The 17,879-nt window shown below is 47.9% G+C and overlaps 1 protein-coding gene across 1 annotated transcript in view; it reads left to right on the top strand.

The window, feature by feature from the left end:
* Positions 1 to 4,178: 4,178 nt before the first annotated feature.
* adcy6a (adenylate cyclase 6a) overlaps positions 4,179 to 17,879 on the top strand; it is a 40,704-nt gene continuing 27,003 nt past the window's right edge. The window contains exons 1-3 of the mRNA XM_066708587.1: positions 4,179 to 4,598; positions 10,229 to 10,439; positions 10,751 to 11,717. Coding sequence (XP_066564684.1) covers positions 10,752 to 11,717 — 966 coding nt within the window. The 5' untranslated portion in view covers positions 4,179 to 4,598; positions 10,229 to 10,439; position 10,751. The remainder of the gene's footprint in view (positions 4,599 to 10,228; positions 10,440 to 10,750; positions 11,718 to 17,879) is intronic.

Below are 17,879 nucleotides of genomic sequence, written 5' to 3'. Positions count from 1 at the left end.
CCTCCTTTTTTGCAGAATCAGCTGGCCCAGAAGCCCTGGGATGTTCCATTTCATGTGGAGGTGGGGGGGTGGTGGCAGCAGCGTTGTGTCTGACCCACCCCATCTAGGCCAGCCATTTCCCTCTACCTAAAAACATCCTCCCACGGCTTTGGTGAAGCTGACTTTCTTATTTAGGGTTGTTTTTCTGCCTCTTGATCTACCTTCAACTGATTAATTGGCTCTACATTTCTTAATTGACCTTGCTGCTGGAGATCACTGATGGTGATTGGGGACAGCCTGAGGACTGAGGCCCTTGCTGGGTTCTGTGTCCTCTTGGTGTTATTATTTTTTCTTTAATTTAATTAAAATGCAGCCTTAAGCTCACAACCCTCATCCCCAGTTCCTGTCGCTCCAATCAACAAACCCATTTTCCAGAGCTGACTGCCTTCAACCACTCTCTCAGCCAAGAAGCCGGTTCCAGAGCCACCTCAGAAGCCTCCTGCGATTAGGGGGGCCATGCAAGGGCATCGCAGCAGGTTTGCACACTGGTGTCATACTTTCCAGTCCTGGCTTATCTCCTGCACTGGCTGTGCTGTGCCCTAGATTCCCACAGTCAGCCTCTGGGTTTACTCTTCCTATTGCATGACCAGCTGCCCCCTGCCTCTGCCACGCTGTGCAGCGATATCCTGCGCTGTGCTGTGCTCTCACTGGGCTGAAGAGCAGAGAGCTTGACACAGTGTGTGTCCGTGTGTGTGTGCATCTGTGCGTGTGTGTGTCTCTGTATTTCCCTCTGTGTGTCTCCATTTCTGAATGTTTCAATGTGTGTCTCTGTGTTTCTTTGTCTTTATATATGAGTGAGTTTATCTGTGTGTTTGCGAGTATCTCTTTGTGTTTGTGTGTTTGTGAGTGTGTGTGTGTGTTTGTGTCTGTGTCTCCCAAACATAATGTTAAATGCGCACACACCCAGGACGCTGCTCCGGGCTGCAGCTCACAGCCCCTCCCTGGGGCCACACAGCATCATGAAGGGCACAGCAAGCCGTGGCACAGTCAGCTGAGTGCAGAGCAAACAGCACTGTGTGTGTACCCTGCCCCCCCCTCCACAACCAGGCAGCCAGCACAAAGACACTCGGTGCTGTTATCTCTGGAACTGGTTAATGGGAAACCATACAAAGCATTTTTCTGTTGTTGCATACATATTCCGTTTTTTTGATGTTGTTTGGTTTTCTATATGCTTGTTTATTTATTGGTTTGCGAAGAAATGTTGTACACAAGAAATATACCCAGAATGCATCTTTTCTCACAGTTTCACCACCTATTCTCCAGATCTGAGTCCTACATCGTTTTACCGTCGATTGTCTTGTAAGAGCTCTGAGGCTCAACCCATAGAGGTGATACAAACTGAGGTCACCATAACTGACCAGCCCTGTGGCCACCCCAGCCCCAATTCAGACTGGAGCCCTAATCATAACCCACCCTCCTCGGGGGCACTCAGGTGGCACAGCGCTGCTCCAGTCACACTGTGATTTCTAATGCACAGTAAATCAACACTATTTCATCAGCAGTTCCTGTAGCCTGGGATTATTTATTTTTCTCTCCTCTGGGTTTAGTTTCTGGACACTTGTTTCAATGGCCACGGATATCCGTTTTTATTACACTGCCGTAAAAAAAGTTTTTATTGCGAGTGTGTAAATTTAACAGTGTCAGTAGTTTAGGAGGCAGACTTACATAACAAGAACATTCGCTGCAAAACACATTGAACTGAAGTTTGATGACTTGAGAACAGGAAGCTCAGTTTTATACAAAGGGGGTTATAGGGAACAAACCAGTGAGATTGGGTTCACACACTGACTCACGAGGGCTCTTAAAATAAATAAAGAAATAAGAACAGTTCCCACAGGTTCTGGGAGACAGAAGACAATCACAGTCCTTCTCTAGGTCAGTGAAAACCTTCTCTCACACTTCTGAGTGCTGTGTTTTATGTAAGTCAGGTGCTTAGGAATCAAAAAGCATCACAGAGTTTTTTGTTCTGTAATTCGTCTCATAATGAAGTGTCCAGTTGGGGAGCTGCTGTGTCCTCGTCTTCCTGATCTCCTTTGCAGGGGGTGGCCTGTGGCATAGGTGAAATAGGCAAATGCTAGGGTAGCCCACAGGGCAAAACACCATCAGCCCCCAACCCCCACCCCTCCAGTATGAAAGAAACATCGTTAGCACCGCCCCCCCCCCCCACCGGTTGGAACCTCGGACAAAACACAATCAGCCTAGGGCAGCAGACGTCCTGCTCCTTTGCGACCCCACTCTCTCTACTGCTCACCAGGAATGAGGGGACAGGAAATGGCATTGGGTCTAAACTGAACAGTGTGGCATACCCAGTAAGGGAAAAAACACTGGATTGCATTATTATTAGTATTAGTATTAGTGTTATTATTCTGGCATCCCATCCAGGGGTGTACCCTGTCTTGCGTCCAGTACCAAGGTTACGCCATGGGTTAAAGATCACAATTTGAACAGCGCTGGTCTTGCAGAGTGCAGCATGGTGCCAGTGTCTCCCACACATGCCTGGGCTCCTGGCTTCGGGTCAGCAGAGTGTGCCCGGATCTCTGAGTGGCAGAACTTGTTCCACCTGTACTTGCCTCCTATGCAAAGACACCCACACACACTAACACACACACACACACTGACTCACTCACTAACATGACTACAGTATGGTACAGTACACCCACTACAGTGCAGTATATTAAAGCCCAGTACAGAAATGGTACAGTGCAGTAATAGTATAGAACAGTAGAGTACAGTAATAGTGTAGTGAAGTACTGTACAGTACAGAACAGGTTTTGAGCTCTAGATTATCTTATCAAGGCGTTTATTTGCTAAAGAACCAGTTGTGCATGGCTGCGTCCAGGCTGTGAGCAGGCGGGGTTTCCACTGAGCTGTGCCTCTGCAGGACCCGTACACCGTCGAGCACCTGCTGGCACTGCGCCTCTCCTGTCCATCATCCAGTCAACCCATCCATCAAGCAAGCAAACAATCAGCAGCACTTTAAGGACGGGACGACTTGTTAATGTTGTCCCATTAAGGCAATAACGATGGGAAATTAGGTCGCCAGGAGCTCGGCGTCTCAGGGTGAGTTTGAGGGCCGGACCCGGCCGAGTTTATAGTTCCCTGAAATCCATTTCCTGCCCATGCCCTGGGGAGCGGTGCTGACTGGGACCAGTTCAATACATCAGAAGTTACATTAAATCATTCTGAACAAAAAACAGGAAAGATTGTGGGAAAACCAGGACTGGATGTTGAAAGACATTATTGAACAGAAAAAACATGGGACGATGATGACAGAGGTTATTTATTGATATTCAATACATTCCAAAAGTTAATTCATATTCCCACGGACTTGCCAAACCAGAAATTAGCATATTTCCCCGGGAGACAACTGATACAGTATTGTTGCAGGTGTGTGTGTGTGTGTGTGTGTGTGTGTGTGTGTGTGTGTGTTACACAGTGAGAGCTTTCTGTGCAGTTAAACAGAACAGCAGCACTAAGCTCTCTAAACCGAGCTGCATTCCCGACAACACATACCTTTTTTGGGATGTCGCACGTCCGATTCAGAGGGAATATTTGTCTTGGGGTGAAAGCAAAGAAGATGACACACACTCCCACAATAGGAACTCACGTGTGCTTAACATACTACTATTGTGTTCATTAATACACAGAACATACAAACGTATATCAACGTTTCCAAAGTAATAACTGTAAAAAGAAAAAAGATATTCAGACCTTTAAAACCCAAAGACAATGTGTAGGAGTGTGGGCAAAAAACAGCACCGTTATCCGGGGTGGACGCTCGCCTGTCCAGTACGGACCGGATAAAAGCACACAGAGAACTGGCGACTATATAGACTCAAAGCAGAGATGCATGTATATATGTATTTATTAAAAGAAGACAGTATTCATATACCAATTTATTTTAATATCCTGGAGAAAATGTATGTTTTAAGTTAGTAAAATGAAATAATCAATCAATCAAACGTAGCGATGGAAAGTTCATGTAGCAGGGGGAGTGGGGCGCTTGGGAAAAATCATTAAAAAAAATTAATTAATTAATGGAGAAGTATTTTTTAAAGCAACAAGCTTACAACCTCTAGGGGGCGGCAGCGAGGCGGCTGGGAAGAGAGCCGGAGTGTGTCTGTGCGCTGTGGAGAGGGGAAGCGGCGCACTGGGAGGCAGGCAGGCAGGCAGGCAGGCGAGGAGGCTCTGAGACCGACACAAGGAGACGGAGAAGGACAAGGAGGAGGAAAAGAAACCGAGCGAGCACACAGTCACCATACATTTGGTTACCTATTTATTTTTATTTTTGATTCTGTTTGATTCTTTTTGCTGGGTGGCTGAGTGAGTGAGTGAGTGAGTGAGTGAGTGTGTGTGTGTGAGAGAGAGAGAGAGAGAGAGAGAGAAGGGGGGGGGTCTCCTTTTATCGATGCACGCAGATATACGGCGGCATAGCGGGACGCTCGCCCGAAAAACCACCATCCCGGCAGACAAGTGCCCGCAGACACGGACAGAAACACGGACAGCCGTCCTTCACCGCGGCGGCGTGTGATTCATAGACAGAAGAGACACAGATGTGGGTGAGTATGCGCTGCCCCCACTACCCGCCCCTCTGGATCTCTGGCGAGGGTATACCATGCATGTATGTAGCTGTGTGTGCACGCATGTTTGCGGACGGGTTCTGGATTGTGTGTGCTTTAAATGCGCCGAGCCGGACGAGGGGCGACAGCTCGGGAAGCTGCCCGGGCTGCAAACGGTCGCCTCCTCCGCCGGCTCTGCGCTCCTGTCAGGGTCTGTGGTGGACAAGCCCGTCTGTCCGTCTTCCACAGGAATGCCCGCTAGCAGTGTGACGAGTGAGGAATGTAGGCTCTGTGTTGTGTGTGTGTTGGATGGGTATTTATAGCGAGCTATAGATATATGTGTGTGTGTGTGTGTGTATGTATGTATGTGTCTGTACGGTGATATTCGCCAGCTCCCACGGTCTTACTTTGGTATTCCTACTTCATTGACTATTACAGAAAGGTGAGAGTGCAACAGCGAGCGACACTGTTTCTATCAATACAATAATAGTAAATCATAATATTATTAGTTCCACTATGGCTACTGCATATCCACGGGGGAGAAAGCTCGGGTTTACAGTGTCATCCATCTTTTTTGTGGTGTTGTTACCGTTATTGTTTTGGGTTGTGGTTGGTGTGGTGGTGGTTGTTGATGTGCTAACCCTCCCCTGCTGTAAATTGCCGGATCTCCCCCATGTTACACTTGACTAGACGTTTGGCGTTGCAGATGATACTTCTGGTTAAATAAGATGGTTCGGAGACGGTAACGGCACAGTTGTGTAGGTGAGAAACCACACGCTTGGCGTCCTGCGTTGTGAGAAATAATCATAATAAAATTAGAGCAATAAGAATGATTTTGCAGATAGAGCAGACATGTATCTGATCGGACTCTCTGATCTGCAGTATTTTGTGGTGTGAGTGTGTGAGTGCATTGTGCTGCGTTGGAATGCTGTATCGTATTGTGAAGAAGTGAAGAATGGATTAGTTGTCATGTTTTACAGACGGGGGGTTTCATTTTAATGTTTTGGCCTCCGTTATGTATTTAGTATCATGATTATTATTCTGTTCTTTCCCCTGCAGCTGATGGGACAGTGGGACATGTGTCGCGTCCGGGTGTGACAGTGGTCTGTGTAATGTAACCCCCGCACTGTTACTGTAACTGTATGGAGACGGTCACAGTAATAGGCTCGTCACATAATATTCAATAGAGCCCCCGGACGGTGTTATGTAACCCCGGTGCGAGTGAGTGAGTGAGTGTGTGTGTGTGTGTGTGTGTGTGTGTGTGTGTGTGTGTGTGTAGGTGGGAGTAATGCGAGACGCACGGCGTAGGTAAATGTGTACATATGCAGCTTTAAATAATTCAATCATCGAAAAGAAGGATCGCAAAAGCAGACGCTTCGCCGAGCCGCGGGGATGTGCTGCAGTGCAATGCGATGTGATGCACAATCGGAGAGGTGATGCATTTGAGGCAAAAATGAATAAATAAATAAATAAATAAATAAATGATGATGATTATTACAGCAGCAGCATCGCGCTAGTGCTGGGGTCGACACCGGCCGAGTGTCATAAAAATGGAAGCCAGGACCACCCCCCAACCCCCCTTGAGTGAATAATAACGTTGAACGCCTTATGTAACGTCCGCATGCTGCCGTCCAGAGTCCAGGCAGAAGCTGTGCAAAGTCCAACCCAAACCATACAAATGCAGCAAAGACACGACAAGACAACATAGAACAAACACACACATACGCAAACAGTGTAACGCACACAGACACGAAGCAACCGCATAAATAATGGGAGCTCAAATACACACAGATTTTGCGAGCTCTGGCACGGAGCGGAGGGGGTGGGGGCGCTAGAAAAGTACTGCAAGATCGAATGCATTCGTATTCCAGGGAAATACCTGCATTATTTATTTATTTATGTATGTATTTTCTCAGCGGCCGGAGCATGCCGTAGTGTGGCCAGTGTGTATAACATGCACCGTGTCATTTTCCCTCTCCCATTCTGGAGCTGGACTGCCGGACTGCTTTTTTTATTTTTAGTACATGATTGTTTTTATTAAATTTCCATTACAAGGTATATATATATATATATATATATATATATATATATATATATATATATAAATTAGCTGGAAAGAGTCCACAGCTCTGGCATCGTTCACTTCAGGATCTGTCAGGAGGCGGGGGACAGAGACAGCAGATAGCCATCGTGAGGAAATCTATTTTTGCTTCAACAACACGACAGTTTCCGAGGCCGACAGCTGTGCGGCCTGGCCTGACCGGCTGTAGGAAATGCTGAAAGTTACTGTTTAATAGGCGGGCTGTATTAATAGTTTAATAAGGAGGCTGTATTAATAGACTGCGGTGGCTGCATGTTTGTAAATAATACCCAGTAAACCCAGCTTTTAATTTGGGGAATGCGTTAGTGGAGGAGGGTTAATTGGCCCTATGTGGGGCCATGGTTGACACTGTTTTGTTGTTGTTTTTGGTCCAATTGGGAACTACATTTCCTGGTGACTGCGAAGTATTGCTGGGTTTTTTATGTAGGTATGTGGGTCTTTTTTAGATCCCCAAATATAATAACCTGGACACAATCACAATGCTGTAGGGACTGGATTGCACTGTACTGTGCTGTATTTTACAGTCTAGATTGTACTGGACTGTGCTAGACTTGACCGCAATGCACTGTACTGGACCGGACCATACATTAATGGACAAGAAACAGACCTGGCCTTGGCCCTGCAGGACCTGGGCTGCCCACCGGTACATCCACACTGGACAGTAGGTTTGTGATGTGATGTCTGAGCCAACAGAACCGGGGACATGTAGAGAGACAAATGACATGGCTGTCCTTTTTTTTCTTTCTCATCCTTCCTGACTCCCGCTGTCTGTGTTTGCTTGGGGACTGGGGTGGTGGCAGCAGTGGTAGTTATTGCTGTGTGTGTATGTTTTTTTTTTTTTCACATGGAAAGTAAGTAAACAAATGACTCATGGAGATAATAGAGGGAACCACGCACAGTTTAATCTGTATTCGGCCGCACTTCAGCCTCAATCAGGGTTAGGCCTCACTTCAACCTCAATCAGGGCCATTCAGGAAGGTGCCGCTGTACTGAGCACTGCTCATAACCAATAGGAGTCTGTATACGTGTGTGTGTGAGTGTGTGAAAGAGAATGAGTGTGTGTGTCAGAGAGTGTGTGTTTATGTATATTGATAAAAGAGAGATTTGCAATTTGAGGTTTTTGTTTGCTCTGTCATGACAGCCACCGATAGGAATCAAAAGTCATACCTTGTATTGTCATATTGAAAAGTTACTTGCAGCCTGGTCAGATGTGCACAGACTCTTCTTGAAATACAGTGCAGTACACCCCCCCCATGCCCCTCCAAATAGTTAATTCTTATGTCCTTTCTAGTTGTGTTTTTTTCTGCTTTTGTGTCAGATCAGGAATGATGGCTATAAAATAACAAACTATTATTATTATTATTATTATTATTATTATTATTATGTACCAGGGTTGGCCATCCTGTAGAGCCACAGTGACAAGTTCTGGTCAGAGTGCTGGTCTTGTTTGGCCTGTTAACGACTTCACTGATTCACTTGTTGACGCTCAATTAGTTACCCATGCTTGCTCAAGGTCAATCAATCACTTTCCCACCTACTTTTTCACCTTGGTGCATCTGAAGACCTGTTGGTTTTGGGTGATTTTCTGACATTGTGCAGTTGCTCAGCATTGTTGCTGCACAGTTGTGGGGTGCTGTTCCTGCCGTGTCTCCTTTTGCTTGAGCATTGGGACTGGGCCCTTCTCCCCTTCTCCAGCTGTGAGTATTTGCTGAGCAGGGATTAGGGTGGAAATCTGGAGCGTGCTGGAGCTGGGCAAGGGCTGGTATTTGGCCCCACTTCCTAAACACACACGCACCCCCCCCCCCCACAGCAAGATCTAAAACCAAACCATATTTAGTTGATTTTCTTTTTTGCCAATCTGCCGTCACCAGGGCGGAAAGAGAGTTTGTGAAGGAGAAGTCTGATGATGCCTTAAAAGTATTTTTTTGCCCTGTTTTTATTATCAATATTAGTGTAATTTCGACATGTTGACACATCACAATACAAATACAAATACAATGCAATACATCACAATACAAATACAATACAATACAATACATCGCAATACAATAGGCTTTAATAGTTTTTTTGCCATGATGGTCATGGCTGACCTGACCTGTCACTGGCTGCTGTTCTGTGAGTTCCCCCCCGCCGCCTCCTGCACAGTTGGTGTTCCTGGTTACGGTGTTGTTGGTAGTGGCTGTTCTGGATGGCTTATTCAGTTCTTTGCGCTACACTGGTCTGGCTCTGTGTACCGAGGGCTGCGCATCACTAATATTCTTCCCCCTCCCCTTTGTGTACTGATTAGTAATGGCAGTGTTTTCCCAGAAGGTGTTCTTGTGTCGGGTTCGATGGTAAGGGAGTAGTATCTCGTGTGTACGTCAGCTCTGCGGTGCCTCTTTGGGAGGGCAATACACTGGCAGTGTCACCGTAGTTGTTTTTTGTGTTTTTCTTCACATGCAAACTATTAGATCACTTTGTATTGCATAACCCGTGGCCCCTCCCTGCTTCTCCCTCCCTCCCGCCCCACCACTCTCTTTCTGTCTCTGTCTCTCTTTCTCTCTCTTCTACACTTTCTCTCTCTCTCTCTCTCTCTCCCCCTCTCTCTCCCACTTTCTTTAGTTTAATGGTATGTGGTGAGGTGGGGCGACGGCGCTTGTCAGAGAATTTAATCCGATCGATCACCATAACGCTGTACAGTGACAGGCTGAGGTCAGGAGATCATTTTTCATTTTTTGCTCTGACAAAATGTGCAGGGTTTGCAGCATTTAATTTAAATTACATTAATTTTATTTTTAAAAGTTGTTGCTGGTATTAGCATTAACAGAAGCTCAGACCATGCCAGGCAGGCAGATAGACAGACAGACGTGCTCCCGGCTCTCTGACTTGGCCTCGTTTAATCTGGGCTCTTTAATTATTTAACAGAAACGAGCAGCTAGCAATTAAATAATTAAGGAAGTAAGGAGTGACTTAGCCTGGAAATGGGCAGGCTGAGCAAGGGATTGTTTGGAGAAACTCTGCTGCACAGGACGGCCCAGCCCTGCTCAAATCAGTAGCAAGAAACTGATAGACTGCACTTACACACACTCTCACCCACACAGTCACACTCACACTGACACACACACACATCCAAACACACTCACTCACATGCACACACACACACACACACGTATATACACAGCTGAAATTGACAGTATTCTGAACTGTACTCTTTTTAAATGCTGTTATTTAGTATATTTAAAAAAAAATGAAACGCTGGACTGCCACTGCCTACAGATCAATGGAGTGATAGTTCAAAAGTCAAGCCCCGTGTTTCTTAACTCTGTTCAGTCTGCTCGAGTCTTCTATCCACAAGCCCTGAGAAGAGCAACCTGTAGAGTTTAGCCGGCTGCCCGGGGGGAGCTGGGAATACAGTGCCTTTCAAACGAGGGGTGCGGACTCTTCCGGCTCCCCTGTTGATAGGGCGCATCTCTGTGCGTGTTCGTTTATGCTTCCTCTGCTCCGGCCTGCGATGTGTCCTGACTGCATGCTTCTCTGTCCTCTTCCCCAGAGCCAGTCATCCTGCCAGTAGACACAGAGGGAGCAGCTGCCGTCCTCACACCAGCACAGGAGAGACCGCTGCACGCCCCAGCCCTCCCCCACTCCCACGACTCCTCTCCTGGACAACCCCCACCCTGCTGCCTACCCCTCAGCCCCTCTGGGATAAATGATTTGTCTAGCTGAGCTCAGCAGGGTTGGGATACAGACCAGGACCCACACAGGTGAGTGGGTCATGGCCTCGATTTCGTCACGATCCCCATTAATGATATTCCAGAGTGTATCCGTAATGGTTTGATGGGATATGTAATTCAATAGATAAATAACTAACTTGGTAAAAAAAAAAAAATTCAATATAAATCTTCAGAAGTTGAAAGCTTTGAGTTTTTAATGGGTTTCAACTTTCTGCCTGGAATGTGAAGCGATCACACTGGAGTAAAAATCTCATCACCCCTCTCTCTCTCTCTCTCTCTCTCTATCTATCTATCTATCTATCCATCCCCTTCTCCTTCTCTCTCTTTCCCTTTCACTCCAGGATGTCGTGGTTCAGTGGTTTCCTAGTGGCCAGGGTGGACGACCGGAAGACCGCCTGGGGGGAGCGCAATGGCAAGAAGAGCAAGCGGGCGGGCGGCTCCTCCTCCCTCTGCAACCCGCGCTACATGAGCTGCCTCAGGGACCCGGAGGCCATGGAGCCCCCTCCCCAGGCCCCGCACCACCACCATCGCGGCAACAACCGGGCAGGGGGTGGGGGTGGCGTAGGAGGAGCCGGGGGAGGAGCGGGGGGCAATTTCGGCCTGCGCTGCGTCTGGCAGGAAGATCACTACGGGAAGAAGGGTGGCGCTGGAGAAGTGGGGTTGAAATCGGTGGACTTGGGGTTTGAGGACGGGGAGGCCAAGGGCAGGAAAGGAGGAGCGGGTGGAGCCACCGCAGGGGCTGACGGAGAAGATGGCGGTGGGGGGGCAGCAGCTGGCGCTGTGTCGGCGGCGGAGTGCTGGTTGCGGGTGGTGCGCGTGTTCCAGTCAAAGAAGTTCCAATCGCCCAAGCTGGAGCGGCTGTACCAGCGCTACTTCTTCCGGCTCAACCAGAGCAGCCTGACCATGCTGATGGGTGTGCTGGTGATGGTGTGTGGCGTGATGCTGGCCTTCCACTGCGTGCAGGGCGGCCCCCATGTGGCCTACGCCTGCGTGCTCTCCGTCGCAATGGCGCTCTTCCTGGCTCTCATGGTGGTGTGCAACCGCAACGGCTTCCACCAGGACTACATGTGGATCGTCAGCTACCTGGTGATCGGCGTGTTGTGCGTGGTGCAGACGCTGGGCGTGCTCGTGGTGGCACCACGCTCCGCCTCCGAGGGCATCTGGTGGTCCGTCTTCTTCATCTACATTATCTACACCCTGCTGCCCGTGCGCATGCGGGCGGCCGTGCTCAGCGGCGGCGCCCTCTCCACCATCCACCTGGTGACTGTCTGGAGGCTCAACCTGGAGGATACCTTCCTCTGGAAACAGGTAGGGGGCGAGATTGGGTTGGGGTGGGCAACAGTGTTCTTGTTTTTTTTCTTGCTTTCTAATGTCAGTCAGGTGTGTCAGTCAGTCATTCAGCGGCATGTCAGTGTGTCAGTCGGTTGGTGTGTCCTTCAGGGTGTCAGGCTGTCAATTTGATATCTCTCTGCCTGTGTTTGTGCGCTGTGTCACTGGCACAAAGGGGTGTGTGCTGTGGTGTCCTGTGGCCCCTCTCAGTCCTCAAGGTGAATAATAACACATTAATCAGTCAGTCTGTCACAAAATCAGTCTGTCTGTGGGTTGTTAATGGGTTTCCAGCCGGCCACCTTGAATCATTAGCCAAGCCTCCTCTGCTGTGGGAGAATTCCTGCTTGGGCAACGCGGGCAGTATGAACTGCCCCCAGCACAGAAACACTACGCTTAACGTCAGCGTGCCCAAATGTCCGTGTGAACATCTGTGTCAGGCCTGGCTGCACTACCAACTGCAGCGTTGGTGTTTCCTCCTTGTATTTGCTTGTTGTTGTGTTGCAGGCTCATTTTATTGTTCGTAAAGTGCCTATTCTCCTAGGTACATATACTGTATTCAATTGATATTACTGCTGTGGGATGTGGGAGACTAAGTGCGTGCATGCGTGTTTGTGCATGTGTGAGTGTGCAAGTGTGCATGGTCATTTTTAGTTTTGTGTGTACGAGTGCGTGCAAGTGTCCTAGGCAGGGTTCAAGCTTGTTCAAGGTCGGGGAGATAGAGAGATAGGGAGAGAGAGAGGGAAAGGGGCTCTACTGACTGGGAGATGAGAGAATATAATGAGAATATAATATCACTCAGGCCACTGTGCTCTAGAACAAGGGACACTTTGTACTTTACTCATGGGGGGGGAGGGGCGGCCAGGGGGAGGGTCCTCTGTACTGGAGCTGGGACTGCTGTCAGAGAGCAGGAAAAAGTAAAGGAGAGGAAGAAAGTCGGGAAGAAAAAGAAAGTTAAAGAAGGAGTTTATTTATGTATTTATTTTGCTGTTGCTTTTCCCCCTTGTGTTCACTACTTGTAGGAACCTGGTTTTAGATTTAGTTAGGGAAGAAAACAGAAATACAGTGTTTTGATTGGTTTCAGTAGGGAAACAAGAAAGACTAGAAGTATGTTATCAACAACTACTGGACTGGACTGGACAGGACTGGACTGTTGCAGAGTCACTGACTGTACTTTACTGTTACTGCAGAGACTAAGACTGTACTGTACTTAGCTTTATGACTTGCGGGGGGGGCAGAGTCCGCACACTAGAGAAATACTGGGAGCAGAGAGAGGTCTAGTGAGGGCAGATTGAGTCTGTGTTTTGTAATGTGGCATTGTGTGGCATGCTAGATATGTTCCCAGCACCAGCACCAGCCCCCCCAACCCCTGCTCTGCCAGCTGTGTCAGTGACTGAGAGGGGACCTTGACTGAGCGAGATGGGGGGTGGATGAAGGACGGGAACGGAACAGGGAGGGAAGGAAGCCCAGTCAATGGAGAGAGTTTCCTCCCAGTAAACGCACTGACTTAGTGAGCTGGGCCCTGCCCGTACTGCCGGCACCTTCCCCCCAGCTCTCCCTCTCTCTCTCCTTGCCTTTCTCTCCCCCTCTCCTCCTGACCTCTTCTATGTGTCACGTTTTCTCTCCCTCTCTCCCTCTCTCCCTCTCCCCTTCCCTCTGTAGTATCCTGGGGGTGGTGGGGCCTGACTCTGTGTGCGCTTGTGTCGTTCTGTTGTGTCATGTGCGCTTGGCTGTTTGCTGTCGTGCCTGCATTGTTTCAAAGGCAGGCAGCAGGCAGCAATGTCCGTCTCGCCGTGTGCGTTGTGCCTCCGGGGAAGGGGTGGGGCGGGGCTTTCCCTTCCCCGGCTCAGACTCACCAGTAGGGAGTAGGGCGTCACGATGAGGATAGATGTGAGTGTTGAGCGCGGTAAATTTGCACTGTGATTGTATCACAATCTTCTCTGCATCCTCGGATATATGCAGAGTATTCAGAAATGAAAAATAAATATGAGCATATATTCACTCAGCTTGGTAGGGGTTTTCTCTGGCTTGTGTCACAATTCAACTCGCCTCTCTTCACGTGTGGTAGCACTTAGTTCTTCTACTCTTGACTGTTCTTTTTGTTGTTGTTGTTGTTTTTTAATCGTTAAACATCTGCTACACACCGAGAAAATTAATTTGCTTGCCGCTCATTGTTGTTGTTGAAGAATCTGTACGGGGTGGCCGTTGTGCCTCTCTTCTTTTATGAGGATATTTAAAAATGTTTGTATTTATTTATGTGTGTATTTATGTGTGGCGTTGCTTGTTTATTGTGTCTGCTCTTGCTGCTGCTGTTGGTTTGAAATCAATAAACAAGGGGAAGAGAGACACAAACAGGATTATACCGAGAGTCCTGATTGCTCCTAGTCACGACTTTAGGGGGTATTTTTAGACCTCTGATTGATAATTTACTTTATCTCTCTCTCTCTCTCTCTCTCTCTCTCTCTCTCTCTCTCTCTCTCTCTCTCTCTCTCTCTCCCTCCCCCCTCTCTCTGTATCTGGCTGTCTCTCTCATGTGTAAGTGCATGTGTGATCACTCTGTCACTGAAGGTCCTGGGACAGCAGGCAGCTTGGTCACGAGCCGCTCTCCGTGGTACGGCATCGAACACTCATAGCAGTGAATGAATAATGATATTAATTGTATTACAATATTATTGTAATAGCGAGAGGGGCTGTGGATTCACTGTCCCCCACTCTTTAGGACCAGAATCAATGGTTCCTAGAAGTGTCCTATAAAACCTGATGAATGGTGGCTCCCCAGGAGCAGAAATCCCCCCCACCCAGAAAACCCCACAACATACACCCACACACAGTCTCACAAACACCCCCTGCACACAAACAGTGCGGGAGCTCCCAGTGTTGTGCTGGGGCATATGACCACAGCTGAAACCAGGGTGGCAATTACAGTATATCTATATTACCCGGCCCATTTGCTAATCGGCTGCGACCTGTGGTGCGCTGGGCTGTGAGTGCCAGCGGGCTGTGCTCTTCTGCAAGATGGCAGTGTGGGTCTGGAGCAGCACAGGGGTCAAACTTTCAGCCTGCATCCTTGGGATCTGGGAGAGGGAGTGAGAGAGTGTGTGTGTGTGTGTGTGTGTGTGTTTTTCAGTGCATTCGAATATGTGCATCTGTTTATCTGTGAACATGTGTTTGTGTGTGTGTGTTCGTCTGTGTTTGTGTGCATGCACGTGTGGATGCTCATGTTCATGCGTGTGCATGCTCGTGTGTACATGTGAGCGTGCTGTGCTGCTGGAGAGAGACATTAGCAAAACATACTGGCAGTTCCTGTACTTGGCTTATTTATTTATTTTTGTTCATGGCTGTCCTGTGTGTGTGGGTCCTGGGTCTGTAGGGGTGGGATGGCAGCTCTGTGGAGGACAACACAGGAAATGTTTCACTGGGGTCTAATTAGACACCAACGTGTCCCTGGTGTTAGTACAGGTTTTTTGTTTTGTTTTGCTTTTTCCCAACCATTTCACTGTCTTGGCCAGGCTCCATTGGGAATGGTGTTCCCTGGGGCAGCATGAGAAATCCAGGCCCAGGCTCTGGTTTCGGCCTGGTGGTAATGGCTTAAGGAACAGGCCTCTCTCTTGCTCTATCTGCTGCTGTTACGTGCTGGTCTCTCTCTCACTCTCACAGCAGCAGTGTTGCAGTGCTGTTGTTACTGTCCACAGTGTGGGCTGAAATATATTAACCCTTTTGTGCCCTGAAGGGAGGCTATCAGACATTTTCATGGAATAAACATTCAACATTCAAACTCCGTCTGTGGGTCTGTGTGCCTCTGAGCGTGTGTGTGTGTGTGTGTGTGTGTGTGTGTGTGTGTGTGTGACTTCAAGGACTGTGCTGCAGTTACACTCGGGGCTGTTTTTTAATTGAGTGCTGTGCTAGGGTTGGCTCAGGCTGCAAGGCTAGGGTCAGGTTAAGGATCACAGTCCAGGCTCCTGCCAAGGGTTTGACCGCTGTGGTGAGTTGAAACACACACTGTAATTTATTTTTGAACAGCAATGCAGATAGTGGCACTTCTGGTCCTGTGCATGTGGCCCAGTTTTGCACTGGCCAGTTAATAACACAGCACAGCCCTTCAGCCCAGGGATTTATTGATCTGTAAAGACACTGTGATCTTAAAATAATAAGTCAATAATAATGATAAATAAATAGATAAAAATTAAATTGTTTACAATATATTACCAATGCCCAGTCCTTTTCTTTCTTTCATTCTTTTCCTCTTTCTTTCTCTCTATTTTCCCTTGTTATCACTGTGCCGAGAGGAGCAGCTATGATTGGCTTAGAGGGTCTGGGAGGGAAAGGCAGGGATCAGTGCCAGGATTACAGAGCCGGGATTAGACGGGATCTGCACCGCAAACACCCTGATGCGGGGAACATTAGCCGCTCCGCAGCACTTAATGGCCAAGCTAATGACCGGCTCTGTAATTAAGATCGCTAACGAGGACAGGGATGGGGAGAGAGACCCAGGAAAGGGACAGGGACGGGGAGAGAAACGAGGGACAGGGGGAGCAGGCTGTGAACAGTTTTAAATAGTGAGTAAATAAAACAAGTTAGCAAAGGTGTTTAATATGGTTTATTTGACACCAATTTTCCTGCTGCAGACCAAGCCAGCTACAGCACTCAGCATCCCTGTCTCTTCCAGCTGCCGCTTCCCCACTTCCAGCTGTGCGGTTTGGCTCCAGGTTTCACGGCAAGCTCCCTTTCTCCTGGCTTACATGAGGAATGGCTACATATTATTTTAAACCACTTCTATTATATATATATATATATATATATATATATATATATATATATATATATATATATATATATAGATTTTTTTTTTTTTTCTCACTGTTCATTTTTTTCTTTGCTAAAATGTGTTCTGTGCCAAGGATTAGATTCACACGTTATTTTAGTTTTGGTTTTTGTTTTAAGTTGAAAGTTGTTCTGGGATCTGTTTGGATTTTGAGCTCTTTCCTGGTGGCGATAGTGTTCCTGTGGTTTCTGGGGGCTAAACCTGATAGACCTTTTATTTGGGTTCCCAGTTTTGGCTTGTGAAGGGCATTCGATACACTTGGGTTGACCTTTGACCTGGCAGCATCAGTGTCACATGTTGCCAGATATTGTTTATAACAGTGGGTCCTTTTAAACAGCTCTTGGAAGTTTGTTTGTTTTGAATTTATTTATTCTCGTGGGGAGAGAGAATCATTATCCACACAGACATCCCCAGGCCCCAGCCTCCAACCATTAGTCTTAACATCTTGTGATTGTATTCAAAGCATTTATTTATTTAATTGTTAAATGGTTTCACTGGTTATTTTACAGCTTCACTGTTGAGGGGGGGCTTCCTGGGGATCTCCACTAATGCACTCTCTCCTTCTCCGTCTCCCTGTCCCTATTCTCCTCTGTCTCCCTGTCTCTCTCCTTCTTACTCTTCCTGTCATTCTCCTTCTTTCTCTCCCGCTCTCTTTCTTTCTCTCTGCCCCCATCTCAGTATCTCCCAGTCTCTCTGTTTTCCCTGTTCTTGGACTGTTTATGTGACTTTGTTTCAGTGTGTGTGTTGAGTGTGTCGTTAGAGAGGGTGTGAAATAGCAGAAGCCTGACACATAGCTTAGTTGGTCTTTCTCTCCTTCTCCCTCCCTCTCCTTCTGTCCCCTTCCTTTTCTCTCTCTCTCTCGTGCTCCTGGCCAGTGTTGCTGCTTTCTCTGCCAACCCCTCTCCTGACAACATGTGTTTTACATCAGAGCTCTCACTAACACCCCTTACACCCCCCTCCTCCTCCCCTTCCCCTCCTTCATATCTCCGTGAGGAGGGGGGGGGGAGTTGCAACTGTGGGAACTGCAGCCGCTGGGAACCCAATTGTCCTCGAGAGCGTTGTCATGGGGACCGCTGTGGGTAGCACGCAGTTCCGCACAGAACCCTCGGAATGTGGGCCATCTTTGGAAGATCTACACATTCCACATTGGAAGTGCTGTATTTCTGGGCTGTTTTGTTGGTGCAGTCATTGGCCAGCCTGGTAGGAGACCTCTACCAGACCACATTTTTCTAGTGCTCCTGTAAATCCTCAAAGCAACTCGTAAAACGACCGCAAAGCACTGCATCTCCATGCATTCAGTGGCATAATTGCAGTTCCTTAAC

This window comes from Amia ocellicauda, chromosome 7 (assembly GCF_036373705.1).
Source record: "Amia ocellicauda isolate fAmiCal2 chromosome 7, fAmiCal2.hap1, whole genome shotgun sequence".
NCBI classification, from domain to species: domain Eukaryota; kingdom Metazoa; phylum Chordata; class Actinopteri; order Amiiformes; family Amiidae; genus Amia; species Amia ocellicauda.
The sequence above is the reverse complement of the archived record's forward strand: the minus strand, read 5'-3'. Positions and strand labels throughout refer to the sequence as shown.